This window comes from Dama dama, chromosome 9 (genome assembly GCF_033118175.1).
Source record: "Dama dama isolate Ldn47 chromosome 9, ASM3311817v1, whole genome shotgun sequence".
Classification (NCBI taxonomy): Eukaryota; Metazoa; Chordata; class Mammalia; order Artiodactyla; family Cervidae; genus Dama; species Dama dama.
Window position 1 is genome coordinate 94,711,190 of NC_083689.1, and position 15,711 is coordinate 94,726,900.

General features: G+C 37.0%; 1 protein-coding gene and 1 non-coding gene across 2 annotated transcripts in view; both read right to left on the reverse strand.

The window, feature by feature from the left end:
• Positions 1-15,711, reverse strand: part of KIAA0825 (KIAA0825 ortholog) — a 423,771-nt gene that overhangs the window by 288,384 nt on the left and 119,676 nt on the right. Inside the window, exon 6 of the mRNA XM_061152014.1 lies at positions 3,340-3,501. Within this exon, the coding sequence (XP_061007997.1) occupies positions 3,340-3,501 (162 nt within the window). The remainder of the gene's footprint in view (positions 1-3,339; positions 3,502-15,711) is intronic.
• On the reverse strand, positions 15,145-15,216 carry TRNAC-ACA (transfer RNA cysteine (anticodon ACA)). Its single transcript has one exon. It is a non-coding gene; the product is annotated as a tRNA-Cys (tRNA).

The following is a 15,711-nucleotide window of genomic DNA, read 5'->3' on the forward strand; positions in this document are numbered from 1 at the left end:
CTCTTTACCTTAACTACATACGCCTCCCTAATACAAGCCCGTAACCATCTAGCTAAGGAACTCTTAGAAGCCATTTGACCCCTCTTAAGACCCCCTAAGAGTACAAACAATCTTTCAGAAGATCTGAAATCTTTGATTCTTCTGAGACAAACCCTAAGTGTTCTTCTTACATCCAATTGAAGCAGCCATTGCTCTTTGTCATTGCTGGGGCTAAAGAAAAAATGAGGGCCAAGAAACCTCCTGGTTTAGATAAATCTCAGATGCCACCTTTGGAAAATTTGAGGAATTGCCCGAAGAACAGCTTTATTCTGAAGGAGTATTAGAAGCGCTCCATAAATTAAACCTGAGGCCACACCATAAGATAAGATGACCTAAAAGAAATACAGTAAGATACCACAGCAGTCAAATAATGTCATATCATTTTTCTCAAATGACCAAAAGAGGAAACCATCAAATCATGACCAAACAAAAGCAAGTAAATATCATAACTAAATATCCCTTCTTTCTCAGAAAATATGTCTTGACACAAAAATCTATTGTGTCAAATTCAAATTCCTAAAAGCACTGCCAATTGGCTAAATATGCAATATAGTAGTAAACATCAAAGTAAAAGAGTAAAACATTTGGTTAATCATCTTTATATTTTCTCTGTGTGATGTTAAACACCTGGATATTTTTAAAACATCTGGACAAGGAATAAAAAAACCTTATTTTTCATCATATTGTTTTGGTTACATAGACATAGTAGGCAACTCTGTCCAAGATCTTTATTAGCAAAATATGCTCCAATCAAAACAAATACACAAAAACCAAATGACTTGATCTGAACCACCTTCTCTCCCACACAAGCTTTCTAAGCAAAACATTAACTCTCAGGATAACTTAAGATTCATTTGGTTTTTTTAATTGTTCAAAAACCATTTCCTTCGGGATTTAAGAAGCCAAGTCTTTTGATATGAATTGATTAATGTGGCTACACTGAATAAAAGATTTAAATTTTTTCTTAAAGATTTCCCTCAAGATCATTCTTTTCAGGAAGTCATTTATGTGAAGTTATATCAGATTAAATCTTGGCTTTGTTACAAAAATATATGAATGAAGAACACATATTTCACAAGGAGATGTTCTAATACTTAGACATTTCTTACAGTCATTCTTCAAATTTCCTTCCATGTACTATGTTTGATAACCTACAAATGTCTTTCTATAATAAACATTACTAATATGATACTGAAGTTTCTTTTATCTGCCATGCTGTTTAGGTGGTGACAAATTTGGGGTAAGACTTCCCAGGTGGCTCAGATGGTAAAGAATCTGCCTGTAATGCAGGAGATACAGGTTTGATCCCTGGGTCAGGAAGATCCCCTGCAGGAGAGCATGGCAACCCACTCCAGTATTCTTGCCTGGAGAATCCCCATGGACAGAGGAGACTGGCAGGCTACAGTCCATGGGGTCACAGTCGGACACAACTAGGAGACTTCCACTCACTCACTCAGTATATTGTGGCATAATTATGTATTTTCTCTGTTGACTTTATTCAGTGAACCTAAGTATTGCTCTCATGCACAGCATTTGCAAGTCTCAATATTGCTTGATCTCAATCCAGTGCTGTTGAACCAGCTTTTTCTTTTTCCTTTTTCCTGAAATCAGTACATCAAATCTTTGCTTCAGTTCTTGGCTATTTAAGTTTTATATCATTACAATACCTCTCTTACACAATTTTAGCTTTGAATTTATGCTTCCCTTAAGAAGAATAAAGTTCTCAGAACTGAGTTATTTCAAGAGCCTTGCCTAGGATGAATATAAGATGAATCAAAATGGATAGGGGTCTAGATACTTTGGAGTTCACCCTGTTTCTTAATCCACACCTCAGAAAAGATCTACAAGAGATGTGGAGGAGAGATGCCAAATCTAGCTGGGCCTGACGGGTGAGTACCAACAACAAGTGTCAACTGCTTGTGGCACCAACATGTCAACAAAAAATTAGAACACCATATTTCTCTATTCAGATCTCTCTTTGATCTGGTCAGTCGCATCTAGAAGATCCCCTTAGATCCTCTAGATTTAAGAATCCTCTTGAGCCTTAGGGCTCATATTACCTCCTAATAAATCTAACCTTTCATTCTGATTTTTAATTTTCATATCTGTTCTATGTTTTTATTATTTTCTCATTTGATTTTTGTCAGATTCATAAATCTATATTCCATATTCATTTTTTTCAAATCACAACCAAATTTGGGAGGGGAGAATGATCTACATTATTTATTTTATGATTTAATAGTGCTATTTAAGCTTAACCTGAAACATAGAAGGCCAGTAAGCTATGCTTAATATAAAGTAAACTCCAGTCCTATAACTTTTCTAACATTATCTACCGAGGCTAGGTAAATAAATACAAAGGTAAATACATTAAATTAAATGTAATTCTTCACTAAGATCAGGTTTGGAAGTTGGTTTTGCAATTTGTAGATTAATTGTTAATCACTTGCTTCCCTGACTTTGTTCTGCAAATGCAGCCACTATTTACATTTATTCTCTTTAAAATAACATGTTGCATTATGTAAAACAGAACCTCGGATAACTCACTCCAATATAGATGAAAACCTTTAAAAACATAGATATGAAAACAGAAAACATATCTTAACCCATTTGCCTCTGAATTCTACCTTTAATGTTAGAAACAGTATTCGAACACACATAGCACAGTTTTTTCAAAAGAATTCTGTTAAGACTAACTAAAAACAACTTAATGTATAATTATAATTACAATGGTAACAACTCACATTTATTGCTTATGATATGCTAGACATTCTCTTAAATATTTTACATTCATTAAAGCATTTAATTCTCAAAATTCTACATAGTATATTGGAATCTAAAGTACCAAATTCTGAAAGAAAACAAAGAGAAACTCAATTTAGTCTTATACTATCATTTTAAAGATGAGAAAATGGCAGTCTAAGGAAACTAAATATTTTGCTCAAGGTCATCATTTTGCTATCAACAAAAAAAGGTGCTACTAGATCATCCAGTGTGCTTGTTCTTTCCATAGGCCAGGTTGTGTTTCTTTGAGTTTAAAAAAAATGTTGATCTAACTTTAGCTAAAGATAATGATCCAAGATTTACTTATGATGACTTCTTAATTCAAACTATTCAATGAATTTCTTAATCCACTGTTAACATACAAAGGATGAAAATGTAATTTCACAGTGTGCTTTATACTTAATATTTATTTTAAAAATTCTGTCACATATATTCTGTTTCTCAGGTAATGGTATAGATTCAATTAGCAGGAAGCAAAAACAGAAAGAATTATAGATGTGCAGAAGAATATTTTACCTGAAGTATTCCTGGGTATCCTGAACCATAAGAACATTTCTTCAAACAACTCCTGGACATTTTTTTCCAACTTCAAAAGTGATTTTACTAGCTGTGATAAGAACTTGAGTTCATCTAAGGTGAGGAAAAAGTTTCTTCCTTTCTGTGGGTATTCAGGAGTAACTGTAAAAAGAGTGGATCAATACTATTGAACATGTTATATGTTTTCTGATTCAATATTAGAACAATCTATGACTCCTTAAACCATCAAAATCAACAAAATCCTTAATGATTAAATCAAGTTTGTTCTTTAGTAAATACACATAAAATCTCCTAGGAGAATCATTCTCTGTTCCCCTGCTGGGAAGCTAGAGATAAGTGTATTGTTTTGATGCAAACATGACAATTAAGTAATTGTGTTAAATGATGCAGAGTTATTAACAGGAAATGTGATTTGTTGTTGTAAAATCATATTTTACACAATTCTTTTTTTAAGGTACGGCATAATTTGAATCTAGTCACAAGGAAGTATAAGATAAACCTAAATTGAGGCACTTTCTACCAAATAACTGATGTACTCCTCAAAAGTGTCATGTCAGGAAACACAAAGACTAGGAAATGTTCTAGTCAAAAGAAGTCTAAAAAGATATGACAACTGAAATCAATACACGATCAGTATTTTATCTTATTATAAAGAGCATTATTAGGGTAATTTGGTGACAACTGCGTAAGGAAGACCTTTGAAGAAAGTAGGGAAAACCATTAGATGATTGAGGAATGACCTAAATCAAATCCCTTACGATTATACAGTAGAAGTGACAAATAGATTCAAGGGATTACATCTAATAGACAGAGGGCCTGCAGAACTATGGATGGAGGTTTGTGACATTGTACAGGAGGCAGTGGTCAAGACCATCCCCCCCAAAAAAGAAATTAACAAGGCAAAATGGCTGTCTGAGGAGGCCTTACAAATAGCTGAAAAAAGAAGAGAAGCAAAAGACAAAGGAGAAAAGGAAAGATATATCCATTTGAATGCAGAGTTCCAAACAAGAGCAAGGAGAGATAAGAAAGCTTTCCTAACTGATCAATGCAAAGAAATAGAGGAAAACAATAGAAAGACTAGAGATCTCTTCAAGAAAATTTGAGATACCAAGGGAACATTTCATGCAAAGATGGGCTCAATAAAGGACAGAAATGGTATGGACCTAACAGAAGCAGAAGATATTAAGAAGAAGTGGCAAGAATACACAGAAGAACTATACAAAAAAGATCTTCATGACCCAGATAACCATGATGGTGTGATCACTCACCTAGAGCCAGACAGCCTGGAATGCGAAGTTAAGTGGGCTTTATGAAGCATCACTATGAACAAAGCTAGTGGAGGTGATGGAATTCCAGTTGAGGTCTTTCAAATCCTAAAAGATGATGCTGTAAAGTGCTGCACTCAATATGCCAGCAAATTTGGAAAACTCAGCAGTGGGCACAGAACTGGAAAAGGTCAGTTTTCATTCCAATCTCAAAGAAAGGCAATGTGTCAAAGAATGTTCAAACTACCGCACAATTGCACTCATCTCACACACCAGCAAAGTAATGCTCAAAGTTCTTCAAGCCAGGCTTTAACAGTGTGTGCGCCGTGAGCTTCCAGATGTTCAAGTTGGATTTAGAAAAGGCAGAGGAACGAGAGATGGAATAGAAAACATCTGTTGGATCATTGAAAAAGCAGGAGTTTCAGAAAAACATCTACTTCTGCTTTATTGACTATGCCAAAGCCTTTGACTGTGTGGATCACCACAAACTGTGGAAAATTCTTCAAGAGATGGGAATACCAGACCACATGACCTGCCTCCTGAGAAACCTGTATGCAGGTCAGGAAGCAACAGTTAGAACTGGACATGAAACAACAGACTGGTTCCAAATCGGGAAAGGAGTACGTCAAGGCTGAATATTATCACTTTGCTTATTTAACTTATATGCAGAGTACATCATGTGAAATGCTGGGCTGGAGGAAGCACAAGCTGGAATCAAGATTGCTGGGAGAAATATCAATAACCTCTGATATGCAGATGACACCACACTTAAGGCAGAAAGTGAAGAAAAATTAAAGAGGCTCTTCATGAAAATGAATGAGGAGAGTGAAAAAGTTAGCTTAAAATTCAGAGAACTAAGATCATGGCATCCGGTCCCATTATTTCATGGCAAATAGACAGGGAAACAATGGAAACAGTGAGAGACTTTATTTTCGGGTGCTCTAAAATCACTGCAGATGGTGACTGCAACTATGAAATTAAGACGCTTGCTCCTTGAAAGAAAAGTTATGACCAACCTAGACAGCATGTTAAAAAGCAGAGACATTACTTTGCCAGCAAAGGTCCGTCTAGTCAAAGCTATGCTTTTTCCAGTAGTCATGTATGGATGTAAGAGTTGGACTATAAAGAAAGCTGAGCATCAAAGAATTATATCCATGGGGTCACAAATAGTCAGACACGACTGAGTGACTGAACTGTACTGAACTGAGTAAGGTCTACAACTTAATGCTATTTATTGCATAACTGTTAGTTTTCTGATTTAGACAACTATAAAGGCTGAGCACTGAAGAATCAATGCTGTCAAACTGAGGTGTTGAAGACTCTTGAGAGTCCTCGGACTGCAAGGAGATCAAACCAGTCAATCCTAAAGGAAATCAATCCTGAATAGTCATTGGAAGGACTGATGCTGAAGCTGATTCTTCCCCACAATATCTAACAACACTGTTTTAATCATCACACCTCGTTTCATGATTTCTATCTGCCCAAGCATATCTATGTTTCTCTGTTAACCACGCTAGGATGGGGTTTTCCCCAGCAGGAGTTCCTTCTACTTTTGCCCTCACTGAATTAATCTCCTTTTCTTTCTTTCAAGTTTCAATTTGCTCCTCTCCTCCAAGTCACCTCTCTTGTCTGGATGCAATCAATCCAGGAGTTTGCTTTCCCCCTTTAAGCTGATCTGGTCTTTACCTATTTGGTTTTTCTGTTTTATCACTGTAGAACTGTCTTACTTCAAGAAATTTGGGACATAAATGTTTACACACAGGCAACTATGTCTAATTGGCCACCAATTATAGTTATAAAATATATGAAATAAGGATTGTTGTTTTATTATAGAATGAGCTCTATGATTCCTAGGAAATACAAATTTCTCCTAAATCCTAGGAAAAATATAAAGAAAAAAACTAAATTTCCACTTTAGAGCAAGACATTATTAAATTCACCATCAACTAACAATGAATAAGTTCATGTAAAAAATAAAACTAACTATATAGCTGAGGGCCTTTCCCTCCTCTCTATACATTTTAATAATTTTTTTTCTAAAATATAAAATTCTATCCATTATTTAGAATATTAAGGACACATTTTAAACTTTTCTTCATGACAAGGTTTTGAAGAGAGTTCCTTATTTCTGTGCTGCACTCAGAGACTAGTGTCTTTCCCTCTGTTAAAGGCATTTCTCAAAAGACATAACCATTGGAAAAGGGTTCTATGATCAGATAGATTCGGGAATTACTATATACTAAATATTCTCTAAAGGGATTCACAAGGAATTCCCTGGTAGTACAGTGGTTAGGACTCTGCTCTCTAATTGCTAGGGGCTTGGGTTCAGTAATCCCTGATCTAGGGGAACTAAGATTTCACAAGCCACACAGCATGGACAAAGAAAATAAAATAAAAGTTACTCACAGTGCAAATTAGTATACTAAAGTCTTTGCAGTTCTATAATAAATTAAAAATATTAAAGATTTAATGTTCCTCAAGCATTTTGACCAACGAACACCAGTTCACCAACATGTCGGTCAACTTCTAAGATTTTCTCAAACAGCGGCTGAGGGGACATTGTCCTGGGGTCTGGATTACAATCCCACTTAAGTACCTACAGATGCTTTGTAGAGTCTCCCCACCTTTTAGGCCTTTCATTGTGGGTTCTTGTTGCTGCTTTTCCCACTTGTAAACTCTTGCTCCCAATTGCTGTCGCTGTTTAGTCGCTCAGTGGTGTCTGAGTCTTTGCAACCCCATGGACTACAGCATGCTAGGCTTCCCTGTCCTTCAGGGAAGGACTATCTCCCAGAGTTGGCTCCATTGAGTCGATGATGCCATATAGCATCTTGTTATTTTTCAGGCTTTTCTGAGAAACTAATGAAAGTCTTCAAAATTCTCCTAGACTCTCTTATTGAAAAAAAAAATCATGTAGTCATAGCTTCAGGGCTAAACAGGACCACCTGAAGTCTATCCATGCTGTCATAAGACACAGTGGTCCACGACCTTGTGTTTTATTAAAAGTGCAAATTCCTAGGTCATCTCCAGATCTCTTTTAAGCAAATGCCCCAGCTGAGTTTTCTGCACAGGAAAGTTTGAGACTACTACCTGAGGAATCTAATTAGAAACCTTAGGGGTTGAAAAGCACTCTCTAGGCATTAGAACGCACTCCAGCGATCTTGCCTGGAGAATCCCAGGGACGGGGGGGAGCCTGGTGGGCTGCCATCTAGGGGGTCGCACAGAGTCGGACACGACTGAAGCGACTTAGTGGCAGCAGCAGCAGCAGCAGCAGGCATTGGATTTTGGTCTTAGCAAGTCAACTAAAAAGGTGCTATTATATATATGTATACATATATAAAAAACCTATATTTACATATATAAAACATCAATGACTTAAAAAGGAAATTCCACATTTTCCATGGTCATAAAGTTTATTTATGATTTTTTTTTTTCATTTCTGGAAGAAATAGGGAATGTCTGTTGGGAATTGCTAAGATAAATGAATTTATCTATACATTTTCCCTGGGCAAAAGAAGAACCTGTCCTCGAAAAATACCTAAAGAATAATTAGAGTCCTTTAGGCACACTCATGAGAAACGTAAAATGATTTCCTTGAGTTCAGAGACTATGTCCAGTTTATTCACTATAGTATCTGAAGAATCCAGCACAAAGTAGACACTCAAAAATACTAGTTAAAAAAAAAAAAAATGTATGCAATTCCTAGAAATAGCTAATGAAGAAAAGTATAAAACAAAAAGATTTCATACTTAATCCCATCAAAACAATAAATATGTAAGTCAATAAGGAGACAAATAATTACTGTATTATATATACATTCTTGTCAGTATTTTGACAAAATAGATTTGAAAATTATTTCTAAAATAGAAAATGTGTGCAAAGGATATAAAAACAAAGATGAAGTGGAAACTTTATAAAGCATAGTGATACAACAGACTAAGGCACATTTTTTTGTGTTTAACAAGTAAAACTATACTTTAGAAAATACTCTATCATTAAAAAATTCACAGATATTCATAGATCTGTTGTCTTAAAAAATAGAAAATCTCTCTCTTCTGTCTCTATATTTATATACACATGCTGTGGCTGCTTAGTCGATTCAATTGTGTTCTGTACGACCCCAAAGACTGCAGCATGCCAGGCTCTTCTGTCCATGGGATTCTCTAGGCAAGAATATTGGAGTGGGTTGCCTTGCCCTCCTCCAGGGGATCTTCCTGACCCAGGGATCGAACCCAGGTCTCCTGCATTGCAGGCAGATTCTTTACCGCTGAGCCACCAAGGGAAACCCCTTATACACACACACACACACACACACACACACACACACACACACACACACGCGGACTTCCCTGGTGCCTATAATGCAGGAGACCCGGGTTCAATCCCTGAGTCGGGAAGATCTCTTGGAGAAGGAAATGGCAACCCACTCCAGTATTCTTGCCTGGAAAACCCCATAGACAGAGGAGCCTGGTAGGCTACAGTCCATGGAGTTGCAAAGAGTCGGACACAACTGAGCAACTTCATTTCACTTCACTTCACACACACACACACACACACTCACACACATATAGATATATCACTCAGAGGATATATACTATAAATTATATACTTAGAAGTGTTTTTCACCCAGTAACTAATAGTTAAAATATTAACTCCATTATCTTGTAGCAAAAATAAGGACACTGAAAATAAATCTAGGACATTAAAGCTCCTCACATTTGATCTGCAACAAAGCAGCTTTTGGAATAAATATCAAAGTCCAGCTAAATCAGACAGACCATAAAAATGTGGGTTGCAGCTGAAAGTACACATATTATTTTCCAAAACCATTAGCAACAGAATTCTTGTTAATGATAGCATTAAGATACAGGAGAAAATGAGAAGCTAGCAAAATCAGATAATCTGAAGCTGGTGGATCAGTATAATAGGATAAAAGGTGCACATTTTCGTTTTCCCAAGAAAAACTAACACTAGCCACCCTATTATTGACTGTAAATGGATCCATTTTCAGCGAGGAAGTATTCTTGGTTCCACCAGACAAGCGATGTTAAAAAAAAAAAAAAAAAGAGGCGACACACAAAAGCTATTGAAAGTCTCATTTTGCCGGATGAAATTCATGACACAATCCAAATGGAAGATATTTGTACCAGTGAAGAGAACTTTTTAACAATATTGCAATAAGGAGTCAGCAGAGGCTGCTTAGGAACAAATAACAAGCAGTACCTTCCCAGTACCCAAGTCACTTCCTGAGAGCGGGCGGGGCTGTAGAGACCACGCTAGGGTTCCAGCGGCCAGAAGGAGCCCTGTGCCTCTCTGAGCACCTGTCCCAAGGAGCCACACAGCAGGGAAGAAACAGGATGCAAACCCTATGTCCCTTCTTTGCTACGGGAGCCTGGTTACTGGGTGAAATCATGGAGAACCTGCAGGCATGGCTTTTTGTCACACTCACCAGGAAGAAATCAAAGCTGTTCCCTCTCGCCTTTTCCACGGCATTATTTTCATAGCTTTATGTATTTCCCACATCTCTATGGCTAGGAAGACACTTGAGGCAGAGACAAAGAATATTTCCACCTTACTTTTCAAAATTGAGTTCAATATCTCATCTCTTTTGACGAAGTTTCTATATGCACCACCCAAAACAGATAGGGTAAAACTTTAAAATAAACTGAATAAATGGAGGACTAATAGGAGCAAGTGAATAATTTTGAAGTTGAGTTAAAGTGCAACCAGACCCAAGGGATATGTGGACATTGAGATACCCCGCACATAAACTTCAGGACCCCTCTTCTACACGGTGAGAAGATGAAGATAAAACTGTGGGAAAAGCTAAGCCTCAAAAAGCTAACTGAACCTGAATTCGGGAAATGTTCAAAGTCTTGGAAGCTGGAGGTTGGGCTCCCCCTCTCTTTAGCTCTTTCCCCACTTTTCTTTCTTCCCCCATTTTTTTTTTTTTTTTGGATGTGAACAATTTTTAAAGTCTTTATTGAATTCATTATTGTTTTCATCTTATGTTTTGGTTTTTTTTTAGCAGAGTGGCATGGGTTAGTTTCCCAACCAGTGGTCGAACCCACACCCCCTGCATTGGAAGGCGAAGTCTTAACCACTGGACCACCAGGGAAGTCCCCCCCACGTTTTATTACGTGGCATGCTGCTACTTCTATCACCACTACAAGAAGCCTAAGAGGCAGCACGGTAGAGTAGTTAACGTATGGAATTGTGAGCCTGAGGTCCTGGATTCATATCCTGATCCTGCTCCCCACTAACTTTTGCTAAGTTACTTAATATTTTTATGCTGCACTAGTGTATAAGGTTTAACTGAGTAAATACAAGAGCAGTTCCAGAGAGCTAGTAAGGGCTGTATAAACGTGTGATATTATTACCACCTCCTCTGAGAAACCTGGCCTTGGGTTCTAGGTCAGCTGAGTTGCCTATTTTCTGTGATCCTCCCTATTTCACTGCACATACCTTTATTTCAACACTTGCTATATCATTTATAATTATTAGTTTGGGCGTTGTCTCCTCAAACTTTAATCTGAAAGGCAGAAATTTTTCCCCCTTATATTGCATTCCCACTATTCATCATAGTGCCTACAGTGATGAATGACTTCAAAATGAGAAACACTGGTTAAGTGTCAGAGGCAATACCAAATGCTCTTAACATATTTTATTTGGCTTTTTTCTCTGGCCATAAAAGAACTTTAGTAAAATACTGATAGTAAATGAACTTAACGTTAACCGTCATGTGTCAGTTTTAACAGTCGTATTTAATAAAATATGTCAATTTTAATTTTAATATCTTCAGGAGAAAGAACCATAAGCATTATATCAAAGACCTGTAAACTACTTTAAATATCACTGTTATTTAATAGGCTCCATCTCTAAACTTGAACATTTATAAAGTTTAATGGTTCACTCTAAGATCTTGGGTCTTAGATCCACTCTAAGACCTTCCACTGCTGCTTAGCTGTGTCAACCCTTCAAAACATTGGTTTTGTTTCCATGTGTGTGGTCATCATCTTTTTTAGGACCTCAAAAGCTATGCACCTATGTTTACAGAAACAATGGCTTGCATGCAATTCTAAGAGTTTCCCAGATCCACTGAAGCCTTAGATTCTCCTTGATAACCTGGTTAAGACCCTCTGCCTTGGTTCACCTGACTTGAGGAGAAGTCGGATGAGCAGGTCTCAAGATCTTCCTCCCACTGAGGAGACTTGTATTATACATGTATAATATCCTTTAGAAATTTCTACTTCCCCTTGGAAGAAGAAAGGGTTAACTTCAGTTTCTACTTCATAATCTCATCACTCTTTCCATATGATAAAAGGTCTAAAAAACATTTAGAGAGACAACTCTGCCCACTAAGACATAGGCCCTAGGTATGGTGAGAAAATAAACTGAGGAATAATAACTAATCCTCTAGCTGCTCATGAACTTAGATAAACACATAGATTAGTACTAAGTGGCCACTGCTTTGATAGTGGGACATGATGACCAAGTCACTCAATTAGAAAAGACTGAATCGTTAGTATAATGCTAGCAATGCAGACCATATCTGCATTTTCTGTATCTTCTTTCTCTGTTTTAGGCCAAGAGAGTTGTTATGCTTAATTTTGCATCCATTGACGGGATTGGTAATCATGGTCTAAGACAAGTAGACCTATGGATAGAATAAATGCTCACAACCCACCCTCAGCCCCCACGTGACTTGGAGATTTGCTATTCTCTTTGGCGGGGTGCACACAGAAAATATCTTCCTGCTTCACATACCACTGGCTGAAACGGGTAGAGATAAAGTCATCTTGAAGCTATTCTTCTGGGTCAGTGAGAAGCTAAAAAGAATCTGCTTCTATTATTACCCTTTTATGGCTTTGGGGCCAACACCGGCTCCACTGGGTGCTACCTAAATGAACTGCTAAATGATAACCAAATTCTCCCACACTCCATTCCGTCTTCTCTGGCAATAGCTGTCAGTATTACAACAACAAGTGATCAGACTTCTCATCCATTTGCCAAGAGTAGGTATAATACTCCTGTCCCTCTCCTATTTTTCTCTCTTTTTTTTTTTGTTTACCTGACTGAGAACATGAGAGAGAGTATCTGACTCCTGATGTAGCCACTGTTATTTGAAGATGCTAATCAAAGAATGGCTTACATTTGAATTCAGCCAAAATTGAGAAATGTACCCAGGACAAATCTCTGAGCCTTTCCTAAGCTGACTTTTGCTTTATGCTGGTTTAACTCCCAGTTATAAATACACAGATATGCTGACCCTCTTAAAGAATATCTTAATAAAAAGACATCTATAGCGTAATGAAATAGGGTTTAAATTTTAAGTACTGTATGCTAATGGGACATTATTAATGAAATATCTTCTTAATATCCTTTTCTCAGTCTCAAATTTTGTTAGAGTTAATTATATCTCTGATCATAGGTGTTACGTTCTATTATCATGACCAAAAATTAACCCATAGAAAAATCCTGAAGTTAACAATTCATTTTTACTATAGTCTAACGTTGTATCTAAGAATTGGCATTTCATTTTTTAAAAGATATGCCATGATAGAGATATTACATTATCAGTTTGTGATATAACATGTTAAAAAATGAATTCTAAAAATGTAGCCCTGGAATAAAAATAATACCATCATCAAAAAGACGGATTTAAGATACCTGCTGAGTATATGCTTCCTAATATAATTCTAATTGAATCATAACCTTTCAAAAGGGACTGAACATTTTTCCTCTTTTATACTAAAAAAATAAAGAGTAAGATTCTCTTAACACTTTTTTATCAGGTAGGCAAATTATAATGCTTGTGAAGATATGTTAAAATGAATATGGAGAGAGATAGCTGTGGTGATAACCGGAGTATCTTGCACCCACCTGGCAAGCGGTATTCACGAGCTCATTATTCTAACAGAGAGGAGGGGGAGGGCTTGGACTTAGGGAAGCCATTTACCAGGTGTGATAGCTCCTCACTGAGCAAATTCTATAGTTATTTTATCTTTTTAGCTGCCTTCCTCACCTAAGGAACAGTAATCCAGCCTTAAAGGCAAAGTCATATTTCCTTCAAACTTTATGACTTTGGGGCCCCTTGGGAAGATATCATCTTTTATATTATCTTCCCTCAAAAGGCCTACGAGCGACAAAAAAAAAAAAAATCTTTAAGTGGGTTTCACTTGCTAACTCAACAAAGATTTGCCTTGTGCCTATAATGCAAGAGGCAACCATGTGACGTTTACCACGGGTGGTGAGACATGAGAGGCAAAAAGCAGGCTAGGGGTGACCAGCCAGGGCTAGGCTTCACACCAGTCACCATCAGCTCCTTCGGCCACTCCTGTCTCTTCAGAACAAATTCATCTCTCTTCAACAATTTAAGTTCAGGTAGGAAAAAAGGCATTAGGTTCAATATATTTTGGGGAAAAAAAAAAAAGACCCTCAGAGTTGAGAAAATCCTATGGATAAAAAAATTAATTGAAGACATTATCAGTTGATTGTCAACCTATTTTGATGTAAATGGCCAATGCTGGGCTCTGTTACTCTGTTATAGTTTATTTCAGGAAAATATTTATGATGGGAAAAAACAAGTAAAAACTACATGAAAAATTAAACTGAACTTGGTTTTTCTTTGCATATATAAATACTAGATATCTTTGATTTTTATATTATAATAAAAAATGCTTCCCTGGTGGCTCAGATGGTAAAGAATCTGCCTGCAATGAGGGAGATCGGGGTTCGATCCCTGCGTCGGGAAGATCCCCTGGAGAAGGGAATGACTACCCACTCCAGTATTCTTGCCTGGAGAATTCCATGGACAGAGAAGCCTGGCAGGCTACAGTATATGGGGTTGCAAAGAGTTGGACTCTACTGAACGACCAACATTTTCACTTTAACAAACACAATATTTTAGAACTCAACTTGCATTGCATTGGGTCCAGTACTATTGGTACCTGAGTTGTGACATATAGAAAGGAAGATTAGAGTAAGAAGAAAGACATCAAAAAGTCTACAAATAATAAATGTTGGAGAGGATGTAGAGAAAAGGGAACTCCCCAACACTGTTGGTGGGAATGTAAATTGATATACAGCTACTACATAGAACAGTATGGACGTTCCCTAAAAAACAAAACTGAGTTACCATATGAGCCAGCAATCCCACTTCTGGGGCATATATTCGGAAAAGACAAAAATGCTAATTTGAAAATAAAATACATGCATTCCAATGTTCGTAGCAGCACTATTTACAATATCCAAGGCATGGAAGCAATCTAAATATCTGACAAACAAATGGATAAAGAAGATGTGGTACATTTATATAATGGAATATTACTCAATCACAAAAAAGAGTGATACAATACTATAGAGCTTATCATACTAAGTAAATCAGAGACAAATATCACATGATATCACTTATATGTGGAATCTAAAAAAATGAGACAAGGGAACTTATTTACAAAACAGAAACAGACTCAGAGATGCAGAAGACAAGCTTATGGTTACTGAAAGGAAAGACGGGGGCATAATCCCAACCCAGGGATCGAACCTGGGTCTCCTGCATTGTAGGCAGACGCTTTACCATCTGAGCCACCAGGGAAGTCCTAATAGATACACAGTACTATACATAAAATACATAAACAACAAGGACCTACTATATAGCTCAAGGAACTATATTTGATACCCTGTAATAGCTTATAATGGAAAAGAAGATGAAAAAGAATATATATACTCAGTAATATACATATATAGGTACATATATATATATACATATATATGTATATATTACTGAGGGCTTCCCAGGTGGCTCAGTGGTAAAAGAATCTGCCTGCCAAGAGGCCTGGTTTGATCCCTGAGTTGGGAAAATCGCCCTGGAAAAGGGAATGGCAACTCACTCCAGTATTCTTGACTGGACAGAGGAGGCTGGTGGGCTATAGTCCATGGACTCAGAAAAGAATGGGACATGACTTAGTGACTAAACAACAACAAGAAATTCACTGAACACATAATATATGGTAAAAGCCTTACATATGTTATTTCTAATCATCACAGAAACTATAATCAGGAAAGAGGCTCAGTAAAGGTAAATCATTTA